Source organism: Diceros bicornis, chromosome 20 (assembly GCF_020826845.1).
Source record: "Diceros bicornis minor isolate mBicDic1 chromosome 20, mDicBic1.mat.cur, whole genome shotgun sequence".
NCBI lineage: Eukaryota > Metazoa > Chordata > Mammalia > Perissodactyla > Rhinocerotidae > Diceros > Diceros bicornis.
Genome location: NC_080759.1, coordinates 10008741 through 10030268, shown reverse-complemented (window position 1 = coordinate 10030268; position 21528 = coordinate 10008741). Strand labels below are relative to the sequence as shown.

At 45.6% G+C, this 21528-nt stretch overlaps 1 protein-coding gene across 7 annotated transcripts in view; it reads left to right on the top strand.

Moving 5' to 3' along the window:
- Positions 1–21528, top strand: part of MAST4 (microtubule associated serine/threonine kinase family member 4) — a 545073-nt gene extending 523545 nt beyond the window's left edge. For 5 of the 7 annotated variants that reach the window (XM_058563939.1, XM_058563942.1, XM_058563941.1 and 2 more), the window contains 5 exons: positions 3830–4059; positions 4609–4731; positions 13013–13149; positions 15441–15622; positions 15989–21528. In XM_058563939.1, the coding sequence (XP_058419922.1) occupies positions 3830–4059; positions 4609–4731; positions 13013–13149; positions 15441–15622; positions 15989–19881 (4565 nt within the window). In that variant the 3' untranslated portion in view covers positions 19882–21528. Of the gene's footprint in view, positions 1–1329; positions 1531–3829; positions 4060–4608; positions 4732–13012; positions 13150–15440; positions 15623–15988 lie in introns of all 7 variants that reach the window. The other 2 variants (XM_058563945.1, XM_058563946.1) reach the window with 1 other exon arrangement.

Sequence of the window (21528 nt, the reverse complement as noted above, 5' to 3'; positions counted from 1 at the left end):
GTTAGTTAAGTCTAATTAAGCCTCACTCTTTCCTAGACAAAGAATGTCATATGGTCAGCACTTTAAAATGTGCTGGCTGGTCTTTCAACGGATAGTTTATAATAGTATTAAATTCTCTGCTTAGATTGTTTATTTTAAGGTGATGATAGTGTTGATGATTTGTAAAGCACAGGGGCCTTATATGTAGCATTTAGAAGTAAAAATGAGATTAGCATTGTTTTTTCTGGATGGACAAAGATATATTATCAATGATTAAAAAAGAAAGAAAGAAAACAGAAAACTGATAGCCTATGAGAGAAGGAGTAGGAAAAACCAAAAGGAGTGGCCATTCGACTTTTCTCTGGGGGACTCAACATGTCATTGCTGCTCAAGAACTGTCTTTACTCTTGGCCTGTGTAGTCCACAGACCAACAAGAGTGACTTTTCATTTCTGCATCCTCCTACATGGTTATATTCTCTTATGATCCTCTGCTGAGGGAAGTCCTCATTTTTTAACTAAAAAAAAAAAACAACCCTCCAGTTTATATTAAGAGTTAATAAAATTAAAAATAAAGAAGGCATGGCTGGCTTAGAGCAGAAGGGATCGTCCCACTGGTCCAGTAACTTCAGGGCAGATCAGCACTGTCTAGATTAGAAGCCAGGAAGATGTAGTGAGCCATTGAGTAACGTAGCACATGATATCCTTTGTCTTGTCTTATGAAATTTACAAGGAGCTTAGAATAAAAGGGGGCATATGGTGTGGGAAGTCAAAGGAGAAACGTTAGGCACTTTTCTGTAAGTTTCATACCTGAGCCTAGCATGAGATGTGGCCTAGGAAGATGGTAGGAGATGACAGGCATAAGCCTGCAATGGAGCAATTAAATGATGTCCACAGTCAAAAAACCATTATTAACAGCATTGCTAATAATGATCATTAGTAACATAGGGTAATCCTAGTATACAGTGGGCAGTCGTGGTGTTCATAAGGTGATGTTTGGTTCAGAGTATGGCCTTTCATGATGGGGGAGAAGAGTTGTCTTTATAAGGGTTGTAAAATATAGATTCTAGAAAGTAATTATTCTCCTCGTTAAATGGAGGCGTTGATTGAGAATTAGCAGACTTGTCTACAAGTAGAATGAAACCTGAGTACCTCTTTTGTCTTTTCCTCCTCCATGTCACCTTTCTCAAACCAGTCATGTGTTGTTAATGTTTGCCTGACTCTCTGAGGACTCCGGAGCTGCGTGGGAGTGTGTTTCCAGCCTCTGTCCTTCCTTCTCTCTCTCCTCCCCTCTCCCCACCTCTCCTATCCCAGATTTTCCTGAACATGTTTATCCCTTCTTCTTTGTACAGTTGGCAGTTTTTCAGAGCACTTGGATCAGATAAATGGACGAAGCGAATGTGTGGACAATACAGATAATTCCTCAAAGCCATCCAGTGAACCCGCCTCTCACATGGCTCGGCAGCGGTTAGAAAGCACAGAAAAAAAGAAAATCTCGGGGAAAGTCACAAAATCCCTTTCTGCCAGTGCTCTGTCCCTCATGATCCCAGGAGGTAGAGAGACATTGACTCGCATGAAATTGTGTGATTTGTGCATGTGTCCCCCCACCCCATGGAATGCTGCCTGAGATGCAGGATGGCTTGAAGCAGGAGTAGGGGGTATCCTGGCACAGCTCCCTCGAGCATCTCCCTGCAGGACCTCTGGAGCTCCCAGGGAGCATGTGTGGCTTGTTCTTTCTGCATCAGGAGATGAGGCACAAAGCCTTATTTCTTTTATTTGTTTTCTTGCCTTTTCTTTTCTCCCCTCCAAGTTAAGTGATAAATTTCCCTCCCCTGAATAATTTTTTTCCGTAGACTATGCATCATTTATATACTATACAGAGCTGTTTACAGCATCTGTGTTGGAAAGCTAAGTATAGTTTTTCTCATCTAATTAATGAGGAAATAGGCAGAAGGGACAGAAGTTTTTCATTTCTGGGGATGCAGAGAGTCACAGCACTGAGGTGATAAGTTCTCCCAGCCCTGTCTGTTGAGCTCTGCTTCCTCCTACTGGTAGTCAAATCATTTTCTGCCCTGTATTAGAAAACTGCGCTTAATTATGGTTTTGTTGAATTGCAGTGTTTTTCCACAACCTGGTTTTGCCTCTATGAATCACGATGTCTATAGTAATTCCGCTGGCAGAGATGAAATACACACGCCGGTGGTTGTGACTTATCACTCAAATGACAGCAGGAGAGTGGAAGTGGCAAATGAATTATATTGCAGATGGCTTGCGTTTGGAAGAATACAGGGCACGTATAAAAGAGATTGTTTACATTTTTGAAATTTCAAATTTGTGCAGAAAGAAATTGGATATAAACAAATGCTCATTTGGGGGTAACGCTCACTCGAGCATATTCTGTTTTCTGGGAGACGTCACGTTTAGCACCATAAAACAAACACTTGTCTCCCTGGTTTGAATGACTATTCGTACCCGAAGGCAGAGGTCTCAGTGCAGCCACAGTCAGGAAGGTGGGTGTGATGGGGTCCAGTTCACTTTTGAAAGCCCACACCGTGGTGAAGTGGAGAAATTACTCACTTTGGAGAGAGAAGGGAAACCGTCATGAGGTACAGGATTGGGGGCCTGGCTTTTCAGCAGTTTGGGTCTATGTGTGTCCACTGGTCCCTTCCTGCTTGCATGTTTTGAAGTCCCCTGCCCACCAGTGTGTGTCTCTTCACCTGGCCTCTGGATTAGACAGGAGGTAACCAGCAAAAGAGCACCAAGATGTCACACGAAGCCAGAGAGTGAAGCAGCATGGATAGTGGCACATTTAGCTTTGTTCTACTTTGGACAGACATAAGAATTGGAACAATGATAGTAGCATGGATACTTTCAGCTTACTGTGGCCACAGTGGTCCTCACCACAACTGGTGAGTTTTCAATAGCGCTGGGCACTCTGTAGCCTGGCTCCGGCTGAGCTCACATTTAAACCTCAGCATCTTTTGGAGATGATTCTTTTTCTCAAACACACACAATTTCACATGACCAGCTAAGATCTGGTTAGATTCACATAGATGAAACAGTGATATAAACTATAAATTAAAAGTGTGTTTGCTTATAAAACAAAGAAAACAGAGAGTTGGTATTTTGGAACGTGAACTGAGTTTCTCTTAAAATTTCTCTATTTCACCTGTATTATCCTCTTAGAAACCTTATTAAGACTTGCAGGTAATATATGAGCAGAATCAGTTGTAACCATAGTAACAAGGAGTGATTTTTGTATAGACAGTTGCCATTTCAGTGTTTTCTTGATCAAATTCTTTAATCAGTAGTAGTTCAATAATAATGTAGAAAGCAGCTGGTAAACTGAAAATTGCTGTCCTGGTCATGTGTGCTTGAAAAGGACCATGTTAAAGTTGTTTAGGGCAAGGTTTGGAGTTGGAGGATCTTTTACTGTGGTCCATACAGTCCTCTGTGTGACGGTGTGCTTGAAAATCCATGCATCTATGCTTTGTTTCCTTAATTAAAATAAAATGAATTAAATAAAAATATCACAGCCAGATAGTAGCTAAGTTTTTTGTGTGTTTGAATTAGTGCAGAAAACTAAGAAATTACGATTTTAGAGTATTAATTGAAAAAGTAATTAAAATAGAGAACTTTTGAAGTTTCCTTGACAGGCTTCTGTTTTGAAATCCATGCTAGTTACCAATATAAATATTTTTATACTATTTCTTGTTTATTCTGCTATTAGAAGCGAATGGACTTGTTTTGTGACCATGCTCCCCTTTCTGACAGGGCTGGCATGCTGAGGGCTGGCTGCGTGGGTGTTGGTGTGACCAGGATCAGCATTGATGGCTGGCTGCTTTCTTGCAGATATGTTTGCTGTGTCTCCACTGGGAAGCCCAATGTCTCCCCATTCCCTGTCCTCGGACCCTTCTTCTTCACGGGATTCCTCTCCCAGCCGAGATTCTTCAGGGGCTTCTGCCAGTCCCCATCAGCCCATTGTGATCCACAGTTCAGGAAAGAACTATGGCTTCACCATCCGTGCTATCCGGGTGTACGTGGGAGACAGTGACATCTACACAGTGCACCATATCGTTTGGGTAAGACCCACAGTCTCTCATTCTTATTAGTTTTCATTCCCAGCAAAACTGGAAAATGGACAAGTTGGCTGAGACGTAGTTAACAGCAAATGTATTTTCTGTTAAGCTGCCATTTGGGACCTGTTCCCCTTCCTTTTACTGCTCTTTCCCTTTATCTATGTGCTGGAATTGAATTTAGCAAAAACGAATCCTTTCTCATAGTTCTGTCCAGTTTTCATATTTGATTGTCCACTCTCTGTACCAAGCTGGTAGAAATAGTCAAAGACAGTCCTATTTCCATCCTGTTTTCCGTAGTTTTTTTTCCCTGATATTCTTTAAAAAAAAAAAAACAACACCTTCTCAAATCATCTGAAATGTTTTAAGGAACTATAGGATTTATCCTATCTTAGGATGACGGCAGAATAGGAATGCTAACCATGCTTTTGGATTTTCTCTTAGGAACTTAGGATCATTTGCTAATTAACTCAGAATATTCTGCCAGTAGAAACAGTAGGCGTTAGGGTCGTCATTTATTTGCTTACGAATATATACTCTCCTCTTGGACTGTAGAATGTAGAAGAAGGAAGTCCAGCATGCCACGCGGGACTGAAGGCTGGGGACCTGATCACACACGTCAATGGAGAACCGGTGCATGGGCTTGTCCACACAGAAGTGATAGAGCTCTTGCTAAAGGTATTGTCCTTTTTATGTCGTGGCCATACAGATGAGGCTGGTGGCCAGAAAGGACTAGGACCAGAGTTCTATGCTTGAGTTCCAGAGTTTGTCTCTGTGGCACACCCATACACGCACAGTCGTATTACTGAGCAAGTCTTGAGTAGTCTGTAGTTTAATGTAAAGACAAAGATATCGTGAATTCTCTGGTTTTCTGTTGTGAAAAACACGTCCTTATATCTGCACAATCACTTCCTAATTTAATTTTGCTTCTTATTCTAAATTATAAATAGTAAGAGTTCTCTTTAAGTACCTTACATAGTAAAATCTGTTTGGAAACCACCTATTCTAAAGGTGATTTTCTTCAGGAACATTCAGTGGTTTTATTCTAGTATAGTGGAAGACAAAGTGATATTAAACTGTGGGGTCTGATCTGAAAGCTTAGTCTGAGACTTGGATTTCCTTTGAAAGATAGAATTGTGAATATACACAAATGTTGTAAATCATAGAAATAGGTGGTGATGGAAGAGGGGGTTCCAGCAATTATGAACCCTTTCCCTCTCTCATGCCAGTGAATTTGAATGGAGATCAGTTTCTATTTGAAATGTAAGCTGAATAAAGCCTCTGGGGTCAGAGGCTCAAAAGAAGCATGAATGTGAGTGGAGAGAGAGTCTACACCAATCCTCTCGGTTCTGCTGTGTGCTTTGCCACCTGCTGACTGTAGAATATAAAGTTATAGCTCCAAATATGGATCTGGTTGAAACAAGTAAGGGTGAATTTGAGTTCGATTTTGAATTTTTTCAGAAAAAGAAGACTAATTTATCTGTGGTCAGAAATGCAGTCTCTAGTTGTAGGATTGTTTTACAAATCAATAGCTTTGGATGACCTCTTGCTTCATCAGCACTGTAAGGGGCTGTCCGGGGTACCAGACAGAGGTGTGAGCCATGGCTTCAAATAACCTACAGCCTATTTAGGGAAATAAAGCATCAACACATATATGTCATTTGAATACCACCTGTGGAGAGACTGTTTCTAGAGTACTCACTCTGAGGCAGGTACAGTGTGACATTGGTAACACAGGAATTAAAGTATGGTCCTTGCCCTTGAGAAGTATGGGAGATGTAGGAGATGTCTATATGTAGATAAAGGACAACTTTACAGTCAGGGCTTAACACGGGGAGGCCTGTCATACTTTGGAGATAACGTTCTATGAGTAGGGAGAGATATCACAGGGAAGTAATATTTAACTGGAACTTGAAAGAAAATTAGGAATTTGGAAGGTACTATAGAGAAGTGGGTATATAAAGCATTTCAAAAGTAAGTGCAGTTAGATGACTTTTCTCCTTCCTTCTCTGTCATTCCATAGCCAACACAAGCGTGTTCTTTGAAAGCTTCAGGGTCTGATCCAGGTTTGGGGTGTAGTAATAGCATGTATATTCAAAGGTCCAGTGTGAAGTAGTAGATTGTAAAAGAGTTATTGCCCTTGATTAATTCACAGCAGTGATGAGATTTTGGTCTTGGGCTCAGGCCCCTTGGAGGTTGGGGGCTGGCTTTGCTGTTGGCATACCCACAGGGCTTTCCCCTGACTCTGGCCAACTTCCTCACAAAGACATGCTATTGATCACTGGAGGGGTAGAACTGAATATTGAGAGAACACTGCAGAGCCATAGGCTGTGTTGGAAATCAGCCTATGGTCATGCCGAACACAGCGAATCTGACAGCAGCTCTGCGGGAGAGACGGGGAGTTGCTATTAAAGCTTCCCACATTGTCCCAGCACTTACCCAGTGCCTGGTATATATGTAGGTGGTACTCAATAAATATTCATGGAATTAAGGTGAACCCTGGGGTCCTCCTTTGCTTGCTGTCCAGAAGTTACCATGGGAGGAGCCAAGTACCTCACGACTACTTTTGTTGTGTCTTGACTCAAGTCGTGTTGTACATGCCATTCAGTTTGGTAGTAAAAGCCTTAAGATGGCTGGAGTTAATCTACACTTCACAGTATGGCTACTGAGTAGAGACAAATGCCAGTTCTGATACCTCTGTAGATAAGACCTGGGTTTTTTAGTTTTATTCACCATCTGTCTCTGATAGTATTCTTTTTCCAACTGGCATGGAACTACTCTCTCAGAGTAAATGTCCAAGAAATGGCAAACAGAGCAGGATTGCTGACTTTAAGATCCCTTGGCTGTGAAAGTCACCTGAAATGACCTCAGACTCCCCAAGACAAAGTCAAGGAGAGAGACAAAGATTCCTGAGTCTGGCTAGCTGCTTCCCTCACAATACCCGATCCCGTGGTCCCGCGTGCCCTGTCGCTGGCTCACAGATCGGCCCTTTGTGAGTAAGAGACCAGAGAAGTTTTTGGTTTTTTCCCTCTGTCTCCTGTATCTGTATATAAGCATTTCCCATTGGTTAGGGACCACAAAGGTAGGCATGCAGAGGGTGCTATCTGTCTCTAAGATGTTCCTTGAGCTTTTTAGGAGCTCACCTTGACCCTTCATTTTAGATAATAAGTCTGCGTTTCATAGGTGAGCTTCTCTTAGTTGTTATTCATCCTACCAGAGCTTTTCCAAATCTTGGCATCAGGAATTAAAAGGTCAAAGGGGGTTTAAATGGTGACACATTTGCCCTCTCCGTTCTTTATGACAGTGTTGTGTTATCTGCAGCGTGGGTCCTGCCACAGCATAGCCCTGCATCGTTTCCTCTATCTGCTCATAAAATCAGAGGAAGAAATAATAAACTGAAATATATGTCCTTAGAAAATAATTGTGTGTTTTGCTGGACATAATTTATCATTTTTATGATTTATTTTATAAAGTATTTTAATATGACTCTGGATTTTAAAACCTCTCTTCCTGCTTCTATGAAATTTGAATGTACATTTCCTCTAAAGGTCTCTGGCAAGATCTCTTGGCAGAATCAAATGACCTCATTTATAACATTTTGCCCTCATCTGGTTATGGAGTGCCTTCATTCCTGGGTCTAGTCCATGTGTGTCTCTGAAATTGTGTAAACATGCTGTATGGAGAGCCGTTGGCACCCTCCGAAGCTGTGGCGTGCTCTGTCACAGATCCAAGCAGAGCATCCTGCCTCTGATGTGTAAGGAAGCACTCAAGAGGAGTAACCAGTGTAATGACACAGAGAGGATACAAGGGATTTAATTATCTTCCCAGTGAACTGTGTAATCATGCAGCTTTCTTCCACATTTAACCAGCGATTCTTGGACAAAGTGTAAAGTGACTAGTGTCTCCACTAGGCTCCTATGTGCCATCACTGGCAGAACATCAGAGTACTAGCTGCATTTTGGTATTCTTGAATGCTGTTTACACGATGTTTTGTACTTGCAGACTACTTTGAAAGATCTCATGGCACCCTTAGAAAAAGCTGGAGGAACCGTCAGCTAGGGCTGTGTGTCTACGTTAGAAATACGTGTATAATACTTACTTATCTTTTGGATTGTGAACATAGTAAGCATTTTCCGTGTTTCATGTCTTCACATTTCGTCTCATTTGTCCTCACAACTTCAAAGTGAGCCTGCTATGGAAGCACTAACTTACGTGCTCAGGGAAACTCGTCTCGAGTCGCTTAGCATCCTGGCTCTGTGGAATTACAGAATCTCATGGTTATCCAGATCAACTCCCCATTGGCTCTGTGAATCCCTTAAAATGTGCTCCTCAGCTTTGCCTCAAACCTCTCCTGTCACCAGGCATTTGTTTTTTTGGGTAGCATTAATCTTTGTAAAAGAACTTCCTAAACGCACTGAAATCTTTCTCCACTCACTGCAGTGGTGGGTGGAGGCTATATTGACCCAGTCCTCCCCCTGCTCATGTGATAAACTGCCTGTCTGAACCTCTCTAATCCAGGAAACTTTTTGTTCAACCAGATTGCTTTCTTAGGATGGTATTAGTTTAAATCCCCAATGCATAGGAGAAGCCCTGAAACTTCTCCTGCCCCTGCTTCAAAAATTTCCTTTCTGTGAACTCTGAGGAATCTCTGGGTACTGAAAAATGGGAGCCATCAAATAGTAGCACTCCCATCCTCACGTATTTGCTGAGCTCCGGAAATGTGCAGAGCATTGTGCCAGGTACTGAAAGGTCACCCAAAAAATGGCACATCAGAGTAATAGGTGATAGAGAGTGCGTCACACGAATAAACTCATGTAATCCTCACAGCCTGTGAGATAAGGGCTGTAAATATAAATGTCCCTATTTTATAGGTGAAGAAGTTAAAGTAGAGGGAAGTTAGCAAAGCAGCCCCAGCGTATCTGCTAGGAAGGAGCAGAAGAGGTTTGCAGCGTGGCTCTGGAGCCCACGCTTTCCACTGCTACCCCATAGTGCTCCAGACGGGAAGTTCTCTTATTGCCGGTAACTGACAGTCCCGTGTTCACAGGAGAAAACAGTGGCAATACCAGGCTACAATCACAGTGTTAAACATAAGGAACAGACTGTAAATATGGCCAAAGTTCTGAAAGAGAGGTGGCTTTCCACCTGGGTGGCCAAGGATGAAGAGTTGGGGGTTGTCTGTGCAGGGATGTGAAGGGTGGGTGGAGATTTAGTATATGGGAAGGGAGTGCAGGGTGCTCTCAGCAGATCAAAGAGGGTACGTAAAAATGCAAGGGCAGCAGAGTTCAAAGTACTTGAGGTGCGTAAGTGAACCAGTGTGGCTAGAGCCTAGGTTCCTATATGGGATGGAGCATGCAGGAGGCTGAGCCTGGATTGTGGAGGGTGTGAATCAGGGCAAGGACACGGCTATGAAGGAAGAGCACCGTTCCCCCTGTGCGTTTTGCAGAGAAAGAAATGTAAAAATAGTCCAGTTCAATGAGTTACTCGAGGCCAACTGATAAGCTAATGTGGACCCAGACTGAGAGAAGGGATTGGGTAGCCTGACTTCTGCTACTGTGTTCAGTGCGGCCAGTCCCACCATGCACTAATCACACAGAGACGTTAAAGTAAAAGTGAACTAATTGAACGTTTAGCAGACTGCTGGCCCCATTTTTTGTTATTTTTTAAACAAGTGCCGCAGAATTTCTCTGATGAGAGGTTGCTCATTCTCCAAAAGAATTGATTGAGGATAAAGCTGCCCAGGGAGCCACATGGCACCAAGGTCAGGCAACACTTGCTATAGCCGATGGATCCACCAGGTGGCAGGCTTGAGATTGCTCACCTATTCTCTCTCAAGTTATTTGTCCAGTCATTTACCATTTTCATATTTATTGACGTTTCTAACCAAATATTTGCGCTCAGCATCTTTCGTGTCTGTATTTCCCTTAGGGAAATTATCTCTTGGTGTATTTCCATAAGTCAGGTGAACTGTCCTCTGGAACAGCCATGTGTAGAAACGAGAAAACTGGGTTTGGTTTTCAGAGGGGAAGGGGACATTTGTACAGAGCCTAGTAATGTGCTCTGATTTAGCACGCCCTGGGCGTAACTGTTTTCTGGTAAGAAATGTTCAGCATTTATACGATATTCATTTTATATAATGTTTATGATGCTATTACATCTCCTAAATTTCTTCTTTACTACCTGATGTTATGATTGTTCCTCCTGTCAATCCAGTGCCTGGTCCCCTCACCACCGCTCATTAAATACAAGCCTGTACTCTGCTGGGACAAGAGAGGGGAGGATCAGGGCCTGCCCTGCCCACAGGAGTGAGAACTGGGGGAGGGGCGGAGAGGCACGTTTGGGCTCTTCTACTGGGCTCTGTGACCTTAGGAAAGAAGAATCTCATTGTTTCTGAATCTTTCTTCCTTATCTATAATGCAAGGATAACAATCCCTTCCCACTTCATAAGGTTGTGAAAAATACAACCCTCATGACTTGTGAAAATGAAGTAAAAGAATATATGTGAAAAATAATATTCAAAATGTGCTTTTAAAGTGCCAGGTGGCATTGTTAGCCTCTTATAGATAAAGATGTGAATGTCAAAGCTGAGTTGTGTTAGGAAAGGGTAGGACTGGATTCAGGCTCGGGGCGCATGAACAAGAGCCGCCCCCGTGATCACTACGGCTCTGTGTCCGCTCTGTGTCCACTCTGTGCAGGAATGTGGAAAAGCATTGAAAGAACTTCAGTGAAGATGAACTCCACCCACATTTGTTGCCCTTTTCTTTCACCCAAGGCATATAGGAAAAACTAGAATTTTAGCATGGCTTCCCTCGTTCAATTTGTAAAGAGGAGACACCATTTCAAACAACTTTCATCAGTAGGCCTTTCATAAGCTGAATTTTCCATTTAAAGAATAAATGGAATGTCAGTCTCTTCTATCAGATAAAGGTTTTTGTTTTTTTTTTAAGTTTTGGCATTTGCATATAGAACATATAATTTATTTCAGAATGAAAATAATATATTTTTTTCTTGTTCACATTCAAATCCAATTTCCCCCAAATATTTCTTTTACAATTATGACCTTAGGTATGGGATTATATGTTCTTAAATATATAAAGAACTCTAAAATCAATAATAAAATACAAAGACTTTCGGATACTAAATTGGATATAGGACATGAACAAATCATTCCTTGAAGAAATACAAATGACCAAAATAAATGAAACAACATTCAGCCTGTTAATTGTCCAAGAATGAAGATTGAAACTCGATATAACTTTTTTCTATGAAACTGATAATTTTTTTAATGTTAATATTCAGTTCTGACAAGCCTGTGTGAAGATAGGTACTGATGTGCTGCTGGCATGAGTATATATTGACATAAACTTTCTGGAAAATAGCATATCAGTAGGTACCAAGAGTCTTTAAAGAGTTCAGATAGACCTTTAGATTCAGTGTATTGTCTGATTACATAATCTAAGGAGACTGTCAAAGGTTAGGACAATGATTTGTAGATAGGGATATTTATTTCAACTCTTATAAGAATTAAAAAGTAGAAAACAGTAGCAGTAGGGAAATAGTTAAGTTTTGACTCACTCATCTCATGGCATATTATTATACAGACAATAAAAATTATGTTCTTAGAGAATACTCAATGATGAGGAGAAAATTTTTCAAAGTTATGTAATGTAAAATGAAAAAACAACATAAAACTAAATAGTAAATTAATTAAGATTAAAATTATTTATAAATTATGGCTATATATGTGCATAATTTATACATGCCTGAAGAGAGACCAGCAGGAAATATACTGAAATATTACCAGTGTCAGCTGAGTGGTAGGCTTCTCAATGATTTTTATTTTTTTATTTATGCTTTACTGTTTTCTTCTTGTAATGGCACGTGTTACTTCTCAAATTGGGGGGGAGTAGGTATTAGTATTAAAACAGTCACTGCCTGTTTTTCCAGTCCCCTGCCCCCTCTGTACTTAACTCGCCATCACTTAAGACCACTTAGAGCTGAGTTGCTAGATGTCTTCCAGGCATAGACCTTTTAAAAGGCCCTACTCCTTAGACTTCTTGTCTTTTGAAGGTAATCAGGGCCATCTGTGACTTTGAAACGACATGTTTCTCCCCTGGTTATTAAAAAATTCAAGAAGACGTCATTGATGCCAGAGTGAAAGGGATCAGTCCTGCCCACCCGCCCTGGGCACCCCCAGAACCCCCTCAGCCTGGCTTCTGACTCCACTCTCAAATCCGTCCCCAGGGCCTGCCCAGCAAGCCCCTGTCCCAGGACCGAGTGAAAGGGCACAAAAGGCCACCAGGAATCACCTCACCATCTGTGACCTGGTTGAAGAGAGGTTATTCCGTGGTCGCTGGCATAAACTTTCCGGCTCTGCAAGCTGACAGGCTTTATGGCGATAGAAAAGGAACCTTTTAAAATAATTAAAAATAAAAGTCGCCTTCAATTTTGCTACTCTATGATTTCTAGGTCAAAGGGAAAACACAAAAAGGAGGAAAAAGAAAAATAAATCAACCAAGAGCAGACAGCCCCTGGGCACATTTATCCTTAATACATACGGATGAAGAGAACTGTATTTATAGAGCCCTTTCCGTGTGTCATACCCGGTGTCAAAGGCTTTACCAGCCCTGTCCCATGCAGCCCTCTGAGAGAGGTGCGATTCCACTGTTAGAGAGTACAGGCAGTGGAGGCAGAGGGAGGAGAGGCAACCTGCTCAGGTCACTGAGCTCGGACTGGAGCTCAGGCCGCTGGAGCCCAGAGCCCACCGTCTTAGAGAAACCTCACGGTTTGCCTTCCCCCAGTTGTATTCCATCAGGACTTCACTGCCCGAGGGGTGTTCAGAACTGGAAGGCCTTCTGCATGTATGTCCCTGTGGATCTTGATCGTCTTTGAATCTCCCATCTCTGTTCTCATCTTGTTTCATCCTAGCCTCTCCTTTAATACCACCCCATTTGGTTTACAGAGCGGAAATAAGGTGTCAATCACTACTACCCCATTTGAAAACACGTCAATCAAAACGGGACCAGCCAGGAGAAACAGCTATAAGAGCCGGATGGTGAGGCGGAGCAAGAAGTCTAAGAAGAAAGAGAGCCTAGAAAGGTTGGTTCAAGCAGTATGCTTTGTGAATGTGGTATATACCCAGTTGGAGGAAAGTTACTTCTGACTTAATTACATATGAGAAAGATCCACTTCTCTGTGAGAAGTTTTAGGCTGTGCTTCACTTATATTTATACGTTAAAGTTCATGTTCACAATAGCATTATTTTTCATAGTGAAAAAATTCACAAAGTTACATTGTAGAGGGATTCAGATTGCTTTTTCGTGTGTGTGTGTGTGTGTGTGTGTGTGTGTGTGTGTACCAGGAAAAGCCCTTTGCTGCTTCTTAATCCTCTAGACTTCATTTCAGTTGAGTTAGACCTGAGGAACTGGACCTTCAGGCAGTTTTTAGCATTAAATCTACATTTAATAATGTCCTTTACATTATCTAAAAACAAACAGTTGCTATTTTTTAAATGCCAGATATTCCAAAATAACTATATCTTTAAACCAAATAAACCTAGAAATAAAAGGGCTTTGTTTTACTGACTGAAAATCTGACCCGGTTCCATGTTTGCTCTGGGAGGCACCGTGAGTATCTTTTTGTGCTCTTTGCAGACGCTGGCAAGATGTGGTATGTGCTTCTGCTGGGGACATTTCTTGCCGGGCAACTGTCTGGACGTGCTCCCGGCATGATGCCGCGGCATCCCGCCTTTACCCATTTGGATCTGGTGTGCCTGATCATATTAAGAGGATTTTTGATGACAGAAATGTAGAAAAATAAGCAAATGCAAAAGGAATGCTTATTAACTCCAGGAAAGACAAATTTATACAAGAAAGGAAATAGAGCTATGCTTTACATGGCCCAGCTGTGAGCAATATTTATAATGTGAAATAAAAAAACATCAGTTTCTAACCAAAAATTTGCGTTTAACTGTATTGGGAGGAATAGAAAAGGGGAAGTGCATGTGGTCAGGAGGTGGAAGGGATAGTGTAAGAGCTTAATTCTCATCTTCTGTAGTACAAAGTCAACAGATAATCTCTAAAACTGGAAAACTACAAAATACTGTAAGCTTGTTACTTAGGAATATGCAGACAATGGGAGAGAACAACTAAACGAGTAGAACGTGGTTTCTCGGGGCACTGGGCAAATGGCAGAGTAGGGAGTTGCTATTTTTCATTGTACGTTTATAAAACTATTTGACTTTTTAACCCAAGTACATTTATTACTTTGATTAAAATGATGCACGCACATGAATTCTGAGATCCCTCGTGTGTGTGTGTGTGCGTGCACGCATGCTTTGTGTTTTTACTGTGCCTTAAGTCATATAGGTTTGGAGGGGTGGCAGTGTTTAGACTTTCTGCTTAAGCTCCCCGGGGGTGAGTCAGGCTCACGTGATGTGAAGGAACTCTGCAGCCACCTGCACTTCTAAGCCGCCTGAAGCTGCGCTTTGGGCTTTAAGATGTGCTTGTTGAGCGCTAGATCACATTTGCATCTGCTGCAGCGTGGTGTCTTTGCCCTGCTACTGTGATAAGCTTCAGTTCACCGTTCTCATTTTTTCCATGTAAATGCACAGCTTACAATGTCGCTAGGAATATTCACGAGCCCACCGTGGAATAAGCACAGCAAACAGCCCCTCATAGAGAAAGCTTCTGCCCATGTATCACAATTAAAAGAATTCTAGGGACTGGCTCTATGGCGTAGTGGTTAAGTGTGCGCGCTCCGCTGCTGGTGGCCCGGGTTCGGATCCCAGACGCGCACCGACACACCACTTGTCAAGCCATGCTGTGGCGGCCTCCCATATAAAGTGGAGGAAGATGGCACAGATGTTAACCCAGGGCCAGTCTTCCTCAGCAAAAAGAGGAGGATTGGCATGGATGTTAGCTCAAGGCTGATCTTCCTCACAAAAAAAAAAAAAATTGTATATCCAAGATGAGGGTTTTTCTTCCAGAGATTTACTTTGTGTTATCTTTTAATTAAATTGTGTCAGTGTGTCTAGGGCTACCTACTAAGAAGCTTTTAGGAGAACACTCTCCTCATAAACCGACAAGTAAATAAATGAATATATGTTTAATATATTTCATATTTTTCCTAATTTCCCAGCTCTTTTTAAGGTGTTTGGAATTAAGAGAGCTTCCATTGTATACATCAAAGACTCTTCCTTTCTAAGTCATAAAAATGTTTTTATATTAAAAGTGGGATCCTACTCTTTAGTAGGATCTACCATCGTATCACTGTTTCACTGTTTCATCATATGACTGACAGAGGTGTGAACTGAAAACACTGATATTGTCAGGAGGCAGGGGTGCTTCTGAGTGCAGAGTCTGATCAGTTGTCTCCTGTTTTCGCTCTAGGAGGAGATCCCTTTTCAAAAAACTAGCCAAGCAGCCTTCTCCTTTACTCCACACCAGCCGAAGTTTCTCCTGTCTGAATCGATCCCTGTCATCGGGGGAGAGCCTCCCGGGGTCCCCCACTCACAGCTTGTCTCCCCGATCCCCTACGCCCAGCTATCGCTCCACCCCCGACTTCCCATCTGGTGAGTGAGGGTCCTGGCCTAGACAGCAGGGAGAGCTGAGAGGAGGTCAGAGTCACCCCCTGAGATCCTGAAAGACATGGGGCTTATTCCAACTTAAGGAAGAAGGCTGAGGACAGAAATGACAGAGAACAGGATTTACAGGGAGGTCATAAGATATGGCTCTTTGGACCATTAAAATAAGACAGGAAGTATTGGGTTCAACCGTGGAGTGGGGGCGGTTTATCTGAAAAGTGTTTATTCATTAGAATTAGATGCCCAGGCAATTTGCTGACCTTTACCTGACCTCACCTAAAACAGTTTGGCTGGAAGCATGGAAAGAAAAAGGAAGGTGGCCGATGCTCACAGCATTCTGTTTTCCACCCACAGGTACTAACTCCTCCCAGAGCAGCTCCCCAAGTTCCAGTGCCCCCAATTCCCCAGCAGGGTCAGGACACATCCGGCCCAGCACTCTCCATGGTCTGGCCCCCAAGCTCAGTGGGCAGCGATACCGGTCCGGAAGGCGTAAGTCAGCTGGCAACATCCCGCTCTCCCCCCTGGCCCGGACACCCTCTCCAACTCCACAGCCCACCTCCCCGCAGCGGTCACCGTCACCTCTGCTGGGACACTCACTGGGCAATTCCAAGATCGCTCAAGCCTTCCCTAGCAAGATGCACTCCCCTCCCACCATCGTCAGACATATCGTGAGGCCCAAGAGCGCAGAGCCCCCACGGTCCCCGCTGCTCAAGCGTGTGCAGTCGGAGGAGAAGCTCTCTCCCGCCTATGGCGGCGACAAGAAGCACCTGTGTTCCCGCAAGCACAGCCTGGAGGTGACCCAGGAGGAGGTGCAGCGGGAGCCATCCCAGCGGGAAGTGACCTTGCAGAGCCTGGAGGAGAACGTGTGTGACGCGCCCTCGCTCAGCCGGGCCCGGCCTGTGGAACAAGGCTGCCTGAAACGCCCCGTCTCGCGGAAGCTGGGAAGGCAGGAGTCCATGGAAGACCTGGACCGAGAGAAGCTGAAGGCCAAGGTGGTGGTGAAGAAACCAGGCGGCTTCCCAGAGAAGCAAGAATCCCACCAGAAATCCCACGGACTTGGTAGTGATTTGGAAAACCTCTCTACTTTTAGGCTAGAAGAGAGAGAGAAGAAAATACATCCAAAGGCTTTAGAAAGGGCAAATCATTTTGAAAACAAAGCAGCCATGCCGGAGGCCCAGTCCCTGGGCAGTCTGCTGAAAGATGCTCTTCACAAGCAGGCCAGCGTGCGTGCCAGTGAGGGCGTCACCTCAGACGGGGCAGCAGCTAGCTACAGCCTAGCACCCGGCGACCACGGCCAGGGCACCTGTGACTTCAAGCGAGCCTCCGCTCCTGGCACCCTCCAAGACGGTCTCTGTCACTCCACTGATAGGTCCACCTCTGGGAAGGGGGAAAACATGGAGAAGGCCCCCCAGGCCAAGGAGTGTCTCCGATGTGAGAAGTTAGACAGCAAGCTGGCCAATATTGATTACCTCCGAAAGAAGATGTCACTTGAAGACAAAGATGACAGCCTCTGCACTGTGCTCAAGCCCAAGATGACATCTAGTGGCCATGAATGCCTGCCTGGGAACACTGTCCGGCCCATGCAGCAGGAGGCCCCGCCAGCCTCCGAGAGCCGGGCATTCATCAGTGGCGCCCACGCAACTCAGATTAGTGCTGTCTCTTTTGTCCCTCTCAAGGCCTTAGCTGGCCGGGTGGACAGCGGAGCAGAGAAGCCAGGACTGGCTGCTCCTGAGTCGCCTGTCCGGAAAAGCCCCTCGGAGTACAAGTTGGAAGGTAGGTCTGTGTCATGCCTGAAGCCAATTGAGGGCACTTTGGACATTGCTCTCCTCTCTGGACCTCAGGCCTCCAAGACAGAGCTGCTTTCCCCAGAGCCTGCGCAGAGCCCCAGCCCGGGCAGTGACATAGGGCCCTCTGTGCCACCTGCTCTCCCCAGCAGCGGGGGCAAGAAAGGTGAAATTTCGGGTCAGAGGGAGCCTTCCCCTGCCAGCTTTAAGATGAATAAATCCTACCTACTTGAGCCTCGGTTCCCACCACCCAGTCGGGGCCTCCAGAATGCACCAGCAGCTTCCCTGCCCGACCCAGAGCTGAAGCGGGACAGGAGAGTCTCTCATGCTGCCAGGGGCCCCGTGACGATCCCGGAAAATGATCCGCAGCGGAGAGAGGGCGGCCCCAGCAAGCACCAAGACCACAGCCCCGACACTATGCGCCTTCCCTTCCTGGGGCAGAACCTCCATGTCGCCGACCCACCCAGGCTGCACAGCCCCCTCCCACCTGAAGGTGCCCCCTCGAGGGAGAAGCTGGGCCTGAGGGAGTCATCTGAGAGGGGCCCTTCCACAGCCAGAAGCGAGGGGGCTGCTGCAAGGGCTGACGTCTGCAGAGACCCCTCTGTGGAGCTGCGTCCTCCGGAAGCTAAGACCAGTGACAAGTCCAAAAATCTCCACTCTGCAGGAAGGGCCTGCCCAGATTTCTACACACAGACCCAGGCCGTGGAGAAAGCATGGGAGCCTTGTGGGAAAACGATCCACAAAGATGGCCGAGATGAGGGGAGGTTCCTGGCCAGGGAGGACTCCTCTTTGTACTCAGTGGGGCCTCTTTGGGAGAGGGAGCTGGGCAAGGGAAGAAGTGGTGTGGAACCCAAGCCTGAAGCCTCTCCTGCCAGGCAGTCTCTGCAGCCTCCCGGGACTGGGAGTGGGAAGAGCGGAAAGCTCTCCGGTTTCCCTTCTTTGCAGAAAGATGGTCCCAAGGAACCAGATAGGAAAGAACAGCCTCTACAAAAGCATCTTAGCAGTAGCTCTCAGCCCCCACCGATTACCAAAGAACTGCCTAGCCTGGCCGCTCGGCCGCACTGCAGTGCCCCAAGCCCCCCTTCAGGCAGAGAGCCGGGGAGCAAGCCTGGTGCTGCAGAACCCAGCCTGGGCCTCCAGGAGCCTCCCAAGCCTGCTGCTGTGCACAGTGAAAGCAGCAGCCACAAGCCCAGGCCTGGCCCTGACCTGGGCCCTCCAAAGTCTAAGCCCCCAGACAGGCCCCTCTCCTCTCAGAAGCCAAGCACGGGGGCTGTGGTGGGCAAAGAGCCTGGCACTCAGCCCCCCTGTGGCCCCAGCCGAGAGGGGAAGGGCAGCAGTAAGGGTATGTTGGATGCGTTACCCGCCCTCCCAGGCTCCCGGAGCACAGCCAGTGATGCGATTGGCCAGGGAGGAGGTGGGCCCTCAGTCCCGCTGCACACCGAAGGGGGTCCTCTAGACACTAAGCTGAAACCTGCCAGTGGTGGGCGTCCCCCGGAGACGCTGGAGAAGCCCGTGCATCTGCCACGGCAAGGACACCCAGCCGTTAGTGAGTCGGTAGACCAGAAACTTCCCACTGTCAGTGAAAAGCAAAACCTGTCTCCAAAGCACCCCAAACCATCCACTGTGAAAGACTGCCCCCCTTTGTGCAAACAGACAGACAAGAGCCCAAGTCCGCAGGCCACGCCCACAGACAGGAAGGCCGAGGGGAAGCGATGCACAGAAGCACTTTATGTTCCAGCGGACGGCGGGAAGCTGGAGGCCAGCCTTCCCCTGGCACCCGGCGAGGCCAGGCTGAAAGGCGCCGAGAGGCCGGCCGCGGCGGGCAAGGGCCTGCCGGAGGCCAAGGGGAAGGGGCTCGGTCCCCAGAAGCCACCGACTGAAGCAGGCAAGCCCAGCGGCATGAAACGGTCGCCCTCAGCCACCGGGCAGAGTTCTTTCCGATCTGCCGGCCTCCCGGAGAAGTCGCTGAGCTCCTCCTCCAGCTTTCCTGAAGCCAGACCCGGAGTTCGAGAGGCCTCTGCAGCCAGCGGCGACACCTCGTCTGCCGGGGCCAACGGGGCCACGGCTGAGCCCGCAGCCTCCAGCACCAGGGACCATAGGAAGTCCCTGCCTGGGGGCGATGGCAGAACCCACATGACCAAGAGCGACTCTTTGCCATCCTTTCGGAGCGCCACCATCAGTCTGGAGTCGCACCACCCCAACACAAATGTGGCGGGGGGAGCCGGCCCCCAGGACAGGGCCCTCTTGGTAACTGCCACCGTAGGAGAAACCAAAGGGAAAGAGCCTGCCCCGGCCCAGCCTCCCCAGACTAGGAAACAGAATGTGTGCAGGGAGGTAACCAAGCTGTCCCCAGCTCCAAACCCTGACCGCCCCGTCGCCTTTTCCTCCGAGAAGGACTCTGTGGTACGGCAGAGGCGGGGGAAGGAGAGCTTGCGGAGCAGCCCTCACAAAAAGGCCTCGTGATGAGGCAGGGACCGTACGGGACAGGGGAGACCCCACCTGAATGTGTCACCGAGTCTTGGCTACCGTGTGAAACCAGCACTGTGTGGGCGCGTCTGCCAGGCGGAGCCTGGAGCCTCACTGAGAAGGGGAGAGAAAGAGCGATGGAAAGAAAGAGGGGACTTCCAAATGCCTTCCCAATTGTAACCGGTAAAACTGTTACCAGATAGTGTTTGTACAAAAGAAAAAAAAAAAACCTTTGCAGTTGAGGGTTGTTGAGGAAAAAGATTTTCTCTGTAAATATCTAGCAATGTGTTTGGTTTGGGATGTAGAGTTAATACCTTGCTGCTGATTGCGTCGTTTACTCCAGCTTTTTTTTAAATAAGAGTTTTGCTTTACCACCTATCATGATGTAGTAAGGAAGCAAAATGGTTACAGCGGGGTGTGTGTAAAAGAACAGCTGCACCCATGTGCGTGTGTGTACACATCCACCCACGTGTTTTGTGGTTTAAAAGAATATTTCAAGGCTACATCTTTCTAGGTTAAAACGTTCTGAGTAGAGTTAAAGATGAAAGAAAGCCCTAAATACAGTAGATTGTGAGTTTTCATGTGTCTTTTTAACCAGAGATTTTGGTAGTGCTGTATCTGGCTACCTGTGTTTCCAGATCTAAAGCAAGAATTACTCTAATGGCTGCATTTGGAATCCTCCTCCATTAGGAATGGCTGGAAGAATGGAGCTAGCCGTTTTCATTTCACGGTCATGGTAATGGACATTTTGATCCTGGGTCCAACTGTCTGAAAGGCCAGTTTTCCTTGTCTGTGGTGTGTTTGTCCGGTCTTCATCCTAGGTAGAACGGGGGCTATGAACACACGTGACTTCATTTCTGTTCCCTTGCTTTCCCTCCTTCTCATGCTCTTAAACTCAGGCCTTTATGCTATGAGTCACTAGTCCAAAAAGCACACAGTTTGTAGGAGTCCTGCACCAGCCCTGCTTTTGAATAAAAAGGAAAATTACTGGCTGCACACAAATCTGCTAGTACTTAGATTGAGTAATAAGCATCAGGCATTGGAAGAGGATTTAAATTTGCTTTTTTGAGGAAAAGGGGGGTGGATTTTGGCATCATAGCATATATATTAAGGAATAATCAGGACATCAGATACCTTTTAATACATAGCTGGGGCCTTATGTTGTAGATGAAGCTTGCTGTTTTTAGCAAGTTCCTGGGTTTCACATTCTTTCCGGATGCATCGAGTAGCTCCATACATTTCATAACATGGTCTCTTTATTTGTATGCAAAAAAATACTGTATTAATAAAGAGCAGCATTTTTGTAACAAAAAGACTTGTTGGAGCTATTTGGTGCTTGAATGTGACTGTCCTTTTTACTTTTGCTAAGCCTTATTTAAATTTTCTATACCATGGAATATGTAGAATTTGTCAAATCATTTTAGTGCTGATGGGGTTTTTTGTTTGTTTTCTGTTGCAGTTTTCCTGGTGGCTTCTTTTGTATTGTAAGACAGCACTTGCTGACATACGTACTAAGGCACTAAGAGAAATACACACAGATAAGTATTTATAAGCTGCTTGGGATCCAGAGCAGGATTTTTTGTTTTATTTTGTAAGAGAAAAAAATTACCAATAAATGCTAATCCAGCACCCAACCCCCGCACC